This window comes from Octodon degus, unplaced genomic scaffold (assembly GCF_000260255.1).
Source record: "Octodon degus isolate 3935 unplaced genomic scaffold, OctDeg1.0 scaffold00030, whole genome shotgun sequence".
Taxonomy (NCBI): Eukaryota; Metazoa; Chordata; class Mammalia; order Rodentia; family Octodontidae; genus Octodon; species Octodon degus.
In genome coordinates, this window is record NW_004524606.1 from 19,465,147 (window position 1) to 19,479,586 (window position 14,440).

The 14,440-nt window shown below is 40.5% G+C and overlaps 1 protein-coding gene across 1 annotated transcript in view; it reads left to right on the top strand.

Moving 5' to 3' along the window:
- Positions 1–14,440, top strand: part of Itpr1 (inositol 1,4,5-trisphosphate receptor type 1) — a 381,954-nt gene that overhangs the window by 180,642 nt on the left and 186,872 nt on the right. The window contains exons 13-17 of the mRNA XM_023713283.1: positions 1,836–1,993; positions 8,310–8,409; positions 9,494–9,654; positions 10,379–10,520; positions 12,086–12,244. Of these exons, the coding sequence (XP_023569051.1) occupies positions 1,836–1,993; positions 8,310–8,409; positions 9,494–9,654; positions 10,379–10,520; positions 12,086–12,244 (720 nt within the window). The remainder of the gene's footprint in view (positions 1–1,835; positions 1,994–8,309; positions 8,410–9,493; positions 9,655–10,378; positions 10,521–12,085; positions 12,245–14,440) is intronic.

Here is a 14,440-nt window from a genome sequence, read left to right on the forward strand (position 1 = left end):
TCCTCTTCCTCCTCCTCTTCCTTCTCCTCCACCTCCACCTCCACTTTGCTGTGCTTATTGTGAATTCAGTGGCACCCTCAGTCCCCTTGCTTGATCCCAGAAAGAAAAATGGCATCCAAGGCTTGCTCTCCTCTGCTGGCCTTTTGCACTGTGCCTTCCTTCCCACTAGGTGGCAAACGACAACCACACACTGAAATGTGAGCGTGTGTTTTCTCAGCTTTCCAGCTATGATGGCTTCAAGTAGTTGCTGTTTCCTCTAGACCTGCCAGGCTCTCTGCAATGTCACTACCAGCCTGGAGCTGAGCCAGGTGTCTCGAACCATGATCTGGTCAGACTTTATTTTGGAAGTGTTGTGAAGAACACCCTGTGAGTGTTTTTCTCCTTAGCTGAGGGTGCAGGGGTCTTCTGTCTATCTAAGTTCCTTAAAGCGCAGAGTGAATAAAGGGTTGAGGGCTTATTAGGTAGTACCATTAATTAGAGGAAAAAGTATGGGGGCAAAGAACAGAGACTTTAGATATCAAAAGAACCTTTGCAGTTAAAAAACATTGAGACAGTTTCACTGTGGTGCTCAGTCTGATCTTGAACCCTGGGCTCAAGTGATGCTCCTGCCTCATCTTCCCAAGTAGCTGGGATGATAGGTATGCACTACCATGTCCAGATGAAAGAACTATTCTTTAAATAGAGATGGAAGCTACTGATAAACGATGCAACTTGTGCTTCTGTACCTCAGGTCCCATGAAGTTAAATTCTCTCTTGTTTGCTCTTTTGCCTTTATTGGACTCCTTTTTCTTGATTCTTTTGTCTTCCTGGGGTAGTCTGCCTCCTGTTTGGGAAGGAGACAGTGCTTCAGCATGAGAAAAGCAAGGCAGGGGCAAGGCAAGTGGGGTCCTCCTGGTAGATGCTGGTTTGTATTGTCATCTTTTTTGGGGTGGGGTAGGTGACTAGGGATTGAACTCAGGACCTTGCGCTTGCTAGACAGTTGCTGATGCCACTGAGCTATCTCCCTGGCCTGGGTGTTGTCATCTTGTAGGGTTGTTAAACCTTAGAAACAATCCCAAGTATAGTCACCATGCTGAGCGAGAGAGCTTGTAAAACCTATGAGAAGAGGTCCCCAGGCAAATGCTGCTCCTCAAATCTTAGGCATATGGGCTTTGGAGCTGAGACTCTTTATACTTTCCAGGGGAAGCTTTTGTTACTCTTTGTCAGCCTTCTCTGTAAAAGATTTTCTTCTATCTCATTCAAATCTTCCTGTAGCAAGAGAAGTCTTTCCCTCTGTGTTGTTGTTAGCAGCCCTCTTTATTAATTATACATGTCTTTTTTCAGAGCTAGGCTGATTTCTTGATTATGTGTGTATCATACATTGGTCATGCTGGATTGCTGCTTATGAACATTTGGATACAGGTTTATTATATTTTATTTGTTTTCCTGGGAAATAGTTATATCTTACTGTTGATAGACAACTATCACTGTAGGCTAACACAACTATACATAACCAGTTCCACAGGATGTTTCCTCAATCTGTATCCATCTCCCCCAGCTACTGCAGGTGGATGTAGCAGTGTGAAGGTCTTTATCACTGTTAGCCTTCTTTCCATGGATTTCTCTTATTGCTCACATCGATGAAACATTTTTATTGCAACATAAGGATGTAGAGAGTAAATTTTTTGGCTCAGAGGCTGATGATCATCTTTTCATACTGCTCTGCAATCGGGTCTTTGTCTGCCAACTGCTGACGTTCACTATTGTTCTTCCTTCGTTCCTGAGGATTGTGCAATGACTATGGTGAGTGACGGACTTGCATATAGAATTCCTGACCCGATGACTTTCGCCCTCAGGTGGACCCTGACCAGGATGCATCTCGAAGTCGATTGCGTGGAAATGCCCAAGAGAAGATGGTATACTCCCTGGTCTCTGTGCCCGAGGGCAATGACATCTCCTCCATTTTTGAGCTAGACCCCACCACTCTCCGTGGAGGTGACAGCCTTGTCCCAAGGTATGGTTTTAAAATTGTTTATCCCAAGAGAATCAGGATAGGTCTTTGGGGTCTGGTCCTGTTTCTTGGAATTCAAATCATTATTGCCTTTTCTGTAAGCTTTTGTAAAGGATATAATACAGTGTCTGGGCTGACTGCTCAGTGTGGAACCTGATATTTGTATGGCTAATCAGTGATAAGTACTTGATGGTTTGATAAAAAGTGCTATCCTGCATTTAGGTACACAGAGCCACTCAATGTTTCTCTGTGATGTGCGCTCGCGCTCTCGCTCTCGCTCGTGCTCTCTCTCCCTCCCTCCCTCCCCTTCTCTCCCCCCTCTGTCTCCCTTTCTCTCTCCCCCTCTCTCCTTCTCTCCCTCTCTCTGCCTCCTTCCCTCTCTCCCTCCCTCCCTCTCTTTTACAAACCCAGAAATACCTGGTTTGTTCCTTGGTCAATTAAACAAACAATTGAAAAGAAATTTGGAAAGTGCAATAACTAAAATTCACTGTGTGCACAGTAAGTTTTATTTAAAGTATTGAGAAATTAAGATCCATATTCTTTGGCCATTTATTTAGCTTAACTCTTGGCTTTGTTGCATAAGAATGTATTTTTTTCAAGAACTAATTAGGACAAAAGCCTATTCTTAACAAAGTCAATATTATTAATGGCTAATACTTATTAAATACTATATACCAGACACAATGCTAAATATTTAACTTGTATTACATAATTTTATCATTACAGGAAATCCTGTGAGATAGTTATCCACCCTTTATAGGTAAATATACCAAGGCTCAGAGAATTTAAGCAACTTATCACAGGTCAGATATCCTTGTGGTAGAACCCCAAACCATAGTGTCTAAGATAGATAGGGTGGTTTGGGCAATCCTAATTCTTCCACCTATAGCGTTGGCAGGCAGAAGTTTCACTGACATTAGGAGATTGCATGTGAGGCCCTCCTCATTGGGCATGCCTTTGTGTTTCATTATTTGTATGTGCATTACCACTGTCCTGCTCTGCTTGAGTGGGGCTGTGAAACTAATAATTGCCACTTGGGTGCTCTTGGAATTCAAGGAGAACCTTGCCTTGTGTTCGGTATTGTTTCTGTCCCTCTCAGTGATGAGGGAAGGGTGGTGCCCATATGGAAGAGGCAAGAAGGCCTTGCAGTCAGAGGAGCAGGGATCGCTGCATTCTGCTAGGTAGCTAACTGCTTGAGGAGCTGAGGAAAGGCAGACATTCTCCCACAAAATCCCATGTGTACACAGCTTTGTCTTCGCTAGGTCTGGAGGCCTCTGTTTTGGTGCCTGTAGGAAATAAAATCTTACTGAGATATATTCATATTCACTGTAATTCATTATATGTAAAGCATGTAGGTCAGTGGTTTTTAATAGATTAGCAAAGTTGGGCAAGCTCTCACCACCACAATTTTAGAAAATTTTAATCAGTATGAAGAGAAGTACCATATTCAGTAGTGCCCATTGTCATTGTCCCATACCCTGCCACCAGCCTCAGACTAACGTACTTTCTGTCTTTACGTATTGGCCTGTTCTGGACATTCCAGACAAGTGGAATCCCATATTATGGGACCTTTTGTGACTGGTTTCTTTGATTTAATATTGTTTTCAAAATTCTCCCATCTTGTCACACACATTATTACTTCCTTCTTACATACTATTCCATTGTAGGGATAATCTTTCACTGTATGGATAATTTATCCATTTATTAGTTGATGGCTATGTGAGCCTATTATGAATAATGCTGCTATGAATAGCTGAGTCCATGTTTTTGTGTGTGCACATATTTTCTTTTTGCTGCCTACCTAGGAGTGGAGTTGTTGAATCACAGGGTAATTGTGTGTTTAACCCTTTGAGGAACTGTCAGCTTGATTCTCAAAGTAGATGCCCCACTTTAGACTCCCACCAGCAGCATATAAGGGTTCCAATTTTTCTGTTTCTCTCCACCACTTGTGTGTTTTTGGTTGTATCCTAGTGATAGCTGATTGGATGGAAATATATATATATATCCATTCATCTGCTTTATCCATTCATCTGCTTTAGGTTTCTCACTGAAGTAGCTCAGTCCAAGCTCACAAATATTTGTGGTAATGTTTTCTTCTAAGACTTTTATAGTTTTCACTCTTTACACTGAAGCCTTTGATTCATTTTGAGATCTTTCAAAGTGGTTTAAAGTGTATTCCTTTTTACATATTTCTTTTCCCTTGACTGCCCTTTTTATTACCTAGCTAGGTGCAGGTCTGTGTGAAACCTAACTGAATTTCCATTTAAGTGACTTTCCATTTGTTTGTCCTCAGTTATGAAAGTTACTTAATTATTTTTTTCTTGGTATCTCATGAAAGGAGAATAACACTTTCATAAGTTAAGTGTTTAAATTTGGTAGGGTAGAAAAGAACAGAAACTTGTGATTTAGAATACTAGCACCATTCCATCAGAGCCTCCTTCGTGAAGCTTTTCCTTCAGGAAGGAAGGAGTGAGGAGCTGAGTGGCTCTGCTGGCCACCTCTGCTAAGGTGGGAAGGGAGTCCATAGGCTAGGTGGCCTTGGCTGGTTGTGGGCCCTTGCTTTCTGTTCTCTTCATTCATCACTGTTTCCTTGCTGGCAAACTTTTCTTGTGACCAGGTGTCCTGAGTTAGACTAATTCTAAATTCAGAAAGAAGCGAGGGAGGCCGTATGTTCAGCTGGTGAGAAAAGTAGCTGGTATAGTCTATCAGTGTGTTTGCTTAGGGTCTTCGGTGTATTTTTATTCATTCTTGCTCTTGGCCACCAAACTCAGAGCCAGAAGCAAACAGGGCTATTTATACATTGATCATGTGAAATGACAAAAGACTTGAAGAGTAATAGATTAATTCCTGTGCATCTTACAGTTGTACTTAATTTTGCTTGCTTAAAATCAGAAAGTTGGGGTTGAGGATATGGCTCAGTAGAATAAGCGCTTGCCTGGCAAGCGCAAGGGGCTGAGTTCAATCCCCAGTTCCACCAAATAAATAAATAAATAAAATCAGAAAGTATGCATTTAGATATATAAACATCTGTGAAATATTATGAGTAAAGGCATTTTTTATGATAGTTGCTATTTAAAATATTCCTTTGCAGGCCAGCCAAATAGCTCAGCAGATTGAAGCACCTGCTTAGGCCAACGCAGGGATCAGGAGTTTGATCCCCGGACCTGTCATGCCGGCTCTGCCCCCAGGGTGCTGAGACAGTGCTTGACACTGGGCATGGTGGCATGGCTGTAATCATAGCACTTGGGAGGCTGTAAACAGGAGGATCACTAGGAGTCCAATCTAGTAGTGAGACCCTGTACACCCTGTACACCATGTCCTAAATACAAAAAAGTAAAAACGATTCCTTTGCATCAAAATAAGGTGGATAATGGCCAATCCTGAATATCTTAAAGAAGCTAATAAAATTGCAATATGCATAAAATAGATGCACTGAATGAACACTGGGAGAACATGCAGCTCAGTGACTCTCTTGCACATGTCTTTTTTTCTTCTCTGCCTTTGGAGACTGGGACTCACTATGTAGCTCAGGTTAGCCTTAAACTCATGGTGATTCTCTTGCCTCAGCCTCCTGAGTGCTGGGATTATGGGTGTAGGCCACCACACCCACCAAGCTTTGCTTGGGTTAATATAGTAGCATTTGAGTTGTGGATTGGAAATGGGACTTCAAAGGAATTTATAGAATGCCATTTGTGTTTTAAATGAAATAGGATATAGAACATTATAGAATTAATCTTCCAGGGCCAGGGAGATGGCTCAGTAGAATAAGTGCTTCCCTGGCAAGTGCAAGGGTCTGAGTTTACCCAACCAAAAGCTAAGCTCTGGGCTTTGATTATGCTTTGAAAAAAAGTAAAGTGAATCCCAGTCATCAATCAGAATGCAAATATCTCTGTTATATAGCTTGTTCATGTTGTTTAATTTATATTTATGCTAGTCAATTATGTATCATGAGGGTTGCTGTCTTTGGACCTTAACTATAATGCTCAAAGCAGTTAACAAGGAAGAGAACAGAAGATAAACAGAAGGTATCTGCATCTCTGGCCCTTCATGATGAACTTAGTATGCCAATGTGGGTAGTTTCCATTTCCCTCTCTCTCTGCTCTTGCCCCACCAAAGTTGAAAGTCCCAGTTCTAGTAAAAACTTGCCTCACTCTGAATCCTCCATGAGTGTCTCCCAACTTCATGCTTCTTAATGTCTGTCTGCTGTTATGACTGATTACTTGCTATGTATTCGTCTCATCTCACTAATGGGACAGAAACTTCTTTAAATGCAAGGATTATGTCATTATTTCTTCTACTTTGTTAGGAAAAAACTGAAAGACATTGTAAATATGAGACATGTTCACTGTAGAAACAACAAAAACAAAAATGCCTAAACCTTGTAGAGAATAAACCAGTAAATAAAAGTTAAACCAGTTTAACCACTCATTGTCAACTACTTTCAAGGGTTTGATTTGGCAGTTTCACATAGGTCTCTGGACAATATATTCTGTTCATTATTTGTAAACAAATATCGATTGTCAGCATTTTAAGTAATGATATAGTATTCTGTTGTATGTGCTATAGTTAACTAGTCCTTTACTGTTTATAATCTTTTTTTTTTTTTTTTTTTTTTGTGGCACTGGGAATCAAACTTGGGACCTTGGGCTTGCCAGGCAAGTGCTTGTTCCACCAAGCTATATCCCCAGCCTGTAGTATAGTCTTTACTAGTGTAAACATTGCTTTATTGAGCATCTTTATGCTACATTTTGCTCCGATAGTATCATCTCCTAGTGAAAAACTCTAAAACTGAGGTTGCTGGGTGAAAGAATAGATACATGTTATGTGACTTGAAGTGCCAGCCTCCTCTCTTGGTTACCTTCTCTTCCAAATCATGGGCAGTCCATAGGGCCTGGCATGTGGCCCCATGCTGGAGCTTGCATAGCACTCACCAGGCCAGCAACCAAAGTAAAATAAAACAAAGAGCCAATGAGATAGCTCAGTGGACTAAGGGGCTGCTTAGGCAAACTCAGGGTGTGGGGTTCAATCCCCGGCACCTCATGCTGTGCTGGCCCCAACCCCCAGGTGCACTGAGACAGCAACGGAGTACGGTTGTAGTGGTGCATGCCTGTAACCCAGTGCTGCGGAGGCTGAAAACAGGATAAAGCTATATAGTGAAAACAGGATAAAGCTATGAGTCCAAGCTATATAGTGAGACCCTGTACCAAATACATTAAAAAAATAAAAATAAATAACAAAATCAGAGCACAGCATAACTTATTTCCTTAACCTCTTGTTGATACTGGGTTTTGTTAGTCTTATGATATTGGATGGAATAAAATGGCATTTTGTTTTAAATTGTATAAATTGTATGCTAAGAAGATTGAATGTATGACTTAAATGCATATTGGCCATTTATAGTTCCTTATTAGGTTACTAGCTTTGTTCTTTACCCATTTTCATTTGTATTATTCATGCTTTTCTTATTGGTTTGTCGGTGTTCATATGTATGGATGATTAACCTTCTTATGCTTTGTGCTACTTTTGTTTTCCCAGGCTGCTATTGTTCTATAAACTTTATGATACACATTTATATATACAGATACCATAGTTGCTGTACAGATTTAAAATCTTAACTATGTAATAAAGTTTATCCCTTTTTTTTTGGGGGGGGGATTCAACTCAGCATCTTGCACTTGCTAGGGAAGTGCTTATTCCACTGAGCCATCTCCCAGGCCCAAGTTTATCCTTCTTTTACTTTAAAATTTAATTATCTTGGTGGACATGGTGGTACCTGCTATTATCTCAGCACTCAGGAGGCTGAAACAGGAGGATTGCCATGAATTTGAGGCTAGACTGGGCTACATAGTAAGTTTAAGGCCAGCCTTAACATAGTGAAACCCTGTTTTGAAACAAAAAAATAAATTAGTGATCTTACACTTCATTATATATTTTTAAAAAATTCTCTACCATAAGATTACTGACAGGAATTTAGATTTCATTTTTTGCTTTATTGAATCATGAAAATTTTAGTTCTGTATTATTGCCTCAGTAAGCACTTCTTGTCATGCTCAGCTTGTGCTACAGTATTTATTCAGAATATGATTTGGTATTTAGAAATAACAGTATATCATAATAAACTGAAAGTCATTATGAATTATTTTCTATTGTAAATAAACCAGAATGTGACTTGGAAGCATTTACTCTTAATTATACATTGTCCAGTGTGTGTGTAGTAGAGAACCGTTCTGCTGTTTCTATTTTGATGGACTATTTTCTAGACCAACTGCCAAGGAAAGCTGAGTGTTTCTCCTCCTAAAACTCTTCTTTTTCTCTTCAGGAACTCCTATGTCCGACTAAGACACCTGTGCACTAATACGTGGGTTCACAGCACAAATATCCCCATTGACAAGGAAGAAGAAAAACCAGTGATGCTTAAAGTACGTCCCTAGGCGAGGCTGCCTCCCCTCAGTCTCGTGCTGCCTAATGAAATCCTAGTGAATCCTCCTTTGAGGTTGTTTGGGGAAAATAGAAGGTGGAGGCTGTCCCTCCCTGGTCCCTCATTCCCTTCCTCCCTTCTTCCTTCCCTTCCTCCCCTTCTCTTTCTCTGGTTTTGGCAAGTTTTCTTGAATGTGGTAAAAGAATTTTCTTCAAAGGACATGGTGAAGCAAGCACAGGCTTTTGAAATACCCACAATCTTTTATTCCATGGCTTCTACCCTAGTGCTTGAGCACTTGGTTTTGTAGCTGAAGGGTGACTTTGGCTAGGGGAATATTTGCTTGTACCTTGAGGCACATCAAATATCTATTTGATTTTTTCCTTAATCTTTGTTATTTCTTAATGTATTTAAGCATATGTTTCTAGCAAGCCCCCAGCTCTTTTTACCTCTCTCCCCTCCTCCTCCTCTCCATCTCCAAGAATCATAAGTGCACAGGTGAGATCTTTTCTTTTTTTGTACCTGAATTCAAACTCAGACAGGAGCTTGTGCCGCTGAGCTATATCCCCAACCCTGAAATTTTTATTCTAAGAAAGGAAGGATATGCTTACCTTGTGTGTGTGTGTGTGTGTGTGTGTGTGTGTGTGTGTGTTTGTGTGTGTGTGTGTGTTGATAGGTCAGATTATTGGATTTTTCTTCTACTTTTTGTTTTTAAGCATATAGAAAAGTTGAAATGAGAAAGTGCCTATCTTTTTAATGCTCTCTGCTTATAATCAATAATTACCATTGTTTACTTTTTCTCTATTAATAAACATTCTTTGATTATAAGAATCTTATATGTGCCATCAGATAAATTAAGCTATAAAATGATACTAGCTGTCTCCTTTTGTAACTCACCAGTCCCTGTAATAACAATTTCCAGAGGTAACAGTTGTTAACAATTTTGGAGTACATACTTCCACAGATTTTTCCTTAAGTTTTTCCTCTTAAGTCTTTTTGATTTCCCACTAGCCTATAGATGGAATATTAAATTGATGTCTTACTCTCCCAATCCAATCTTTATCCTTCAAAAACCACTTGAATTTCAGATCGGCACCTCTCCTGTGAAGGAGGATAAGGAAGCCTTTGCCATAGTTCCCGTTTCTCCTGCTGAAGTTCGGGACCTGGACTTTGCCAATGATGCCAGCAAGGTGCTAGGCTCCATTGCTGGGAAGCTGGAGAAGGGTACCATCACTCAGAATGAGAGAAGGTGAGGCTTCTGTATCCGCAGGCCTAGAGGGCCTTGTCCATCGTGCATTTGGGTAGTGAGAGAATGGTGACTCTGAACAGTTGAGAGGGTAGTAGTCTGAACATCTGTAGGAGGCTTCAGCTTTTGTTTTCCAGAAACAGATTGTATGTGTGTATGCAGGGGTGGGGATGAACCCAGAGTCTTCTCACTAAGCTACATCTTCAGTTCTTCTTGAATATTTTTATTATGAGACAGGATCTTGATGAGCCACCGAATTGCCCAATAAATTGCTTGAATTTGTGATCCTCCTGCCTCAGCCTTCCAGAATGTTGGGATTATAGGCATGCACCACCATGCCTGGGTAGAAATAGATACATTTGTGTTTGCATTTTTGAGAGTCTGTAATTTTGTTTTGTTTTGTTTTTTGTTTGTTTTGCGGAACCTGGGATTGAACTCAGGCCCTTGTGCTTGCCGGGGAGAGTCTGTAATGTTGTCATGCTAACTTGGTCCTGCAGTCATTTTACTAAATATCAGGGGTGTAAAATTCCCCGTAGTACAATTTAATGGCTGTCACCTGTGTTTCCCTCTTTCTGGTAATTGGCCTTAGCTGTGGATTTTATAGCTATTGGGAAGAATGGGTCATCTTCTATTTAACTGGTTCACAGGACTTGCAGGTTTCTGAGGCAAAACTTCCAGCCTGTTGAATATTAGGCACTCTGTTTCTAACAGCCTTTTCCCTTCTAAGGTCGGTAACCAAGCTGCTGGAAGACTTGGTTTACTTTGTCACTGGTGGAACTAACTCTGGCCAAGATGTGCTTGAAGTTGTGTTTTCTAAGCCCAACAGAGAACGGCAGAAGCTAATGAGAGAACAAAACATTCTCAAGCAGGTTAGTGAGATGTGATGTGTGTGGTGATGGACTTTGTAACAGATTTGTAGGATCTCATGCCTTAGAGAGGAACATGGATGATTCCCATTGGAAGATTTGACAATAGATTTTTAAACCAGTTATAAATTCACAGCAAAATTAAGTGGCAAGCACAGAGTTCTCCTGTAACCTCTGTTCCCTCGCTGTCAACATCCTGCACCAGTGAAATGTTTGTTAAAATTCATGAACCTACACTGACACATCATTCTCACCCAAAGAAACATACTAATTACATCTCCCATAGATCTCTATGGGAATTTGGTATCTGGGAATTTTTTTCCCCTATTAGAGTGTGATAGACAGACTGCATGTTTCAACAAGGATTTTAAGTCTAGAAATAGATCATATCCAGCTGTTTCATGGGTTGAGTCCCACTTAGACCTCTGCTTTAATGCCCATTTTCATTTCTGTAATTGCAATTCAAAATAATGTTATTCAGAAGCAGGAGGACTCACTAATCACTTATGTAGGGCACGGTATTTATGGCACTTATGTGCATTTATTTTTACAATACCCTTGTGAGAAACGTGTTGTTCTTTGCATTTCACTACTGAGAAAATTGTTTACTTTGGCCATGATTTGTGTAGTTAGAAAGTGTTAACCAAGATCAAGTTGACCTAGTGAGTGTCAGAATTCCATTTATTTTAATCTTACTAGGCTTGGCAGTCTGGGACACACCAAAATCAAGCAGCCTAGAAAGTGAGCTCTGAGATACTACAAGGTGGTGGATGTTTCTATAGCATTACACTGCAAAGGAAGATCATTGGTGGGGGCTTGTGGGTTAGCTCAGTTGTTTAAGTACCTGCTTGGGCAAACCCAGTCAGGCGCAGGGGACCGTGGTTCAATCCCCAGCTCCACATGCCTTACCAGACCCACCCTTAAGGCAGCCTGAGCTAGCCGAGAGAGAGAGAGAGAGAGAGAGAGAGAGAGAGAGAGAGAGAGAGAGATCATGGATAACATGTTATTTGTCAAAAATTGTTGGTGCAGCAAACATCAGTGTCTTGTAAAAGAGTCTGGATACAATCTTAGGAAGCAAGGAGAATGGTTTCATGAACTCTTACAAAGGCCAGAAAACTTTATTCTGGAAGTTGTAGGTCTGCCCAGTTCACAAAGTCAGCATGTACCTGTGCAGATGGCTCAAGTTGACAGTTCTACTTTCTGGTTCTGAAACCTTGCTTCATCAAGCCTCCCAGCTCTTTTTAAAGTACTTAGAACTAATGTTGCTCTGCTTGGTTTTCCATCCCTGAAAGAACAAAGGTATATGAATGCAATCTAGAATCTGCTGATTCCAATCTGTGTTCTTTACTCCTTTGCTTTAAGCACTGCCCCATCAAGTCTCCAGGGATGAGTTAGGTCTAGGTGGACTAAGTCAGTGAGTACCCAACTTCAGTGGATGGATTGAAAGCAAGTTTCAGGCTACTGATGTGCTTGGATGGAGAGACTTTCCTGTGTAACCCACTTACCTCTAAGGTTACATTCCTTTAAAAACACCAAATGATGGCAGTCTTCACTGTTTTCTCAAACAGATCTTCAAGTTGCTACAGGCCCCATTCACAGACTGTGGTGATGGCCCAATGCTTCGTTTGGAGGAGCTGGGAGACCAGCGGCACGCTCCTTTCAGACACATCTGCCGGCTCTGTTACCGGGTTCTGAGGCACTCGCAGCAAGATTATCGGAAGAACCAGGTAGGGAGGAAGAATGGATGGGATCGGATGGTTAGTTTCCTCCTGGAGCTCATTCATGTGCTTTGCTCAGTAATTGCACCACACATGTATTTATTTACTGGATAGAGACAAGTTTAGTGTTACATTTGTTCTTGGAAGGGAAACACAGATTGTTTGCAAAGCTGGGAAAAATACAAATTATACAATCCTTAAGATACTGGAGAAACAATGTTTAAATACCAATTTTTTTAAAGTAAGAAGAAAAGATACCAAGAATTTCTGTTCTATGGTCACCTTTGAATGAGATTTTTATTTCTGGGCATCTGAGATTTGAGTATTTTTATGGCATATTTTTTAAAAAACATAGTGAATCTTTCCTTCCTGTCTCCTTTCATAACTACCTTTGATAGTAAGTTTAAGATAACTTTTATTGTTTCATGTTTTATGATCTTTTGTCTCTGTATAATATGTATATATGTCAATACACATATAATATATATTCTCCCCATGAAATAAATAACGCAAGTTCTTTAGGAAGGTTTCAGATTACTTTTGAGATTTGAAGAAAAAAAAATGTGTTTCTCCATCATTGCTTCTAAATAAGCGTAATTTTGTTCCCCAAGGACATTTTAGAGTGTCTGGAGACTCTATGCAGAGTTATGTCTGGGGAGTGTTACTGTGGTCTAGGGGAGCAGAGGTTCGAGCTGCCCTAAAATATCCAGTGATGTCTAGGACACCTCTCTGTAATGAAGATCTATCCCACAGAAAATAGTAACTGTGCTGAGAGTAAGAAAATCGGCACTGCATACAGCACGGTAGATTAAAAAACATTGCTTATTATAACCTGGAATCCATTCACTTCCTGTCTTTGCCTCTTAGTACAAAAGTCTTTTGTTTTTAAGATTTTAATTTTCACTCTCTAGTCTTTAAACTTTCCTGTGCAGTTAAAGGTTTTCATTGTGTTGGCAGGAAGACAGCGTGTCTCTTAAGTAGAGCTTTAGCTGTGTGACCATGGCAGCAACCATGGTTGCTTGAGATCAGTGATGATGAGCCTCCTAGAGACTTGAATGCCCGAACTGCAACCCAAACCCACTTATTTATCACAGAGTGCCAATACTGCAGTCAAATCTGAATGATGAGGTTTTAGTTTAGAAAAAAACAGCTGTTACACATCTGTTATGCCATGCTCCACTGCAGAGGGCCTGACTCGCGCCATAGAAAGGGCTCCGTGTGCCTCTGTGGCGCGCATTCACCATGGTTGCTTTAGATCCACGTCCAGTGCATCAGTGCCCTTCCCAGCTAGAGCTGAGAGGAGATCTGCTCCTGTCTGCACTCATTGGATGACAATATGTCAGGGCTTCTAGTGGTGCCAGAACATAATTTCATACATGAGGAAGTTAAGCCTGTCCCTTTTACTACTGCTGGATTGAACATGTTGTTGACAGATTCTATGCTATTTGGCAGAGTAATATCCCTAGCAGGCTTCTGAATTCCCAAACATGCATCCTTACTAAGTAACAGCTGAAAAGTGGCCCATATCTCCCATATTAATCCTGAAGCAGTCCAGGATTTTGGAATTAATGAAAAAAAATTAAAGTCAGTTTCAAGGGCCGTTTGAACTTTAAACAAGCCAACAGTCTTTCCAGGGCAGGGAAATATCTTTGAAAAAAAACAACTGCTCATGAGTGGTTTTGGCAAATGAAGATGGAGTCATATATATCTTGTGAATATGCTTGCTTAGGTTAGGCGTTCCTGACATTTTTCTACTGCCCATTGACTTTAGAAAAGGAATTGTTACCCCAGGAAAGAAAACAAAGTGGGGTAACATTGTTCCAAATGTCTATATAGGCTCAGTCTGTGTTTATTCAGTTGCATATGGAAGTGTGGCTCAGTGAAGCCCTCTTTAATTAGTAATAAAATCAGAGTTGATGAAAACTTTTGAGCTTTTGAACAATATGTCATTAGAATAAAATTTATACTACACACTTCTATGTATCTTTACATAAATTTCAAGATGTTGTCAAGTGACATTTGTGTGATGTGACATTTGTGTTTAGTAAAAGAAAAGGCATCTGACTGGGCGTGGTGACGCACCTAACCCTAGCACTCAGAGGTTGAGGCAGGAGGATTACTTGAGTTCAAGGCCAGTCTGAACTGCATTGCAAGACCCTGTCTCCATAAAAAAAAAGGAAATAAATAAATAAATGGTGTGACAGA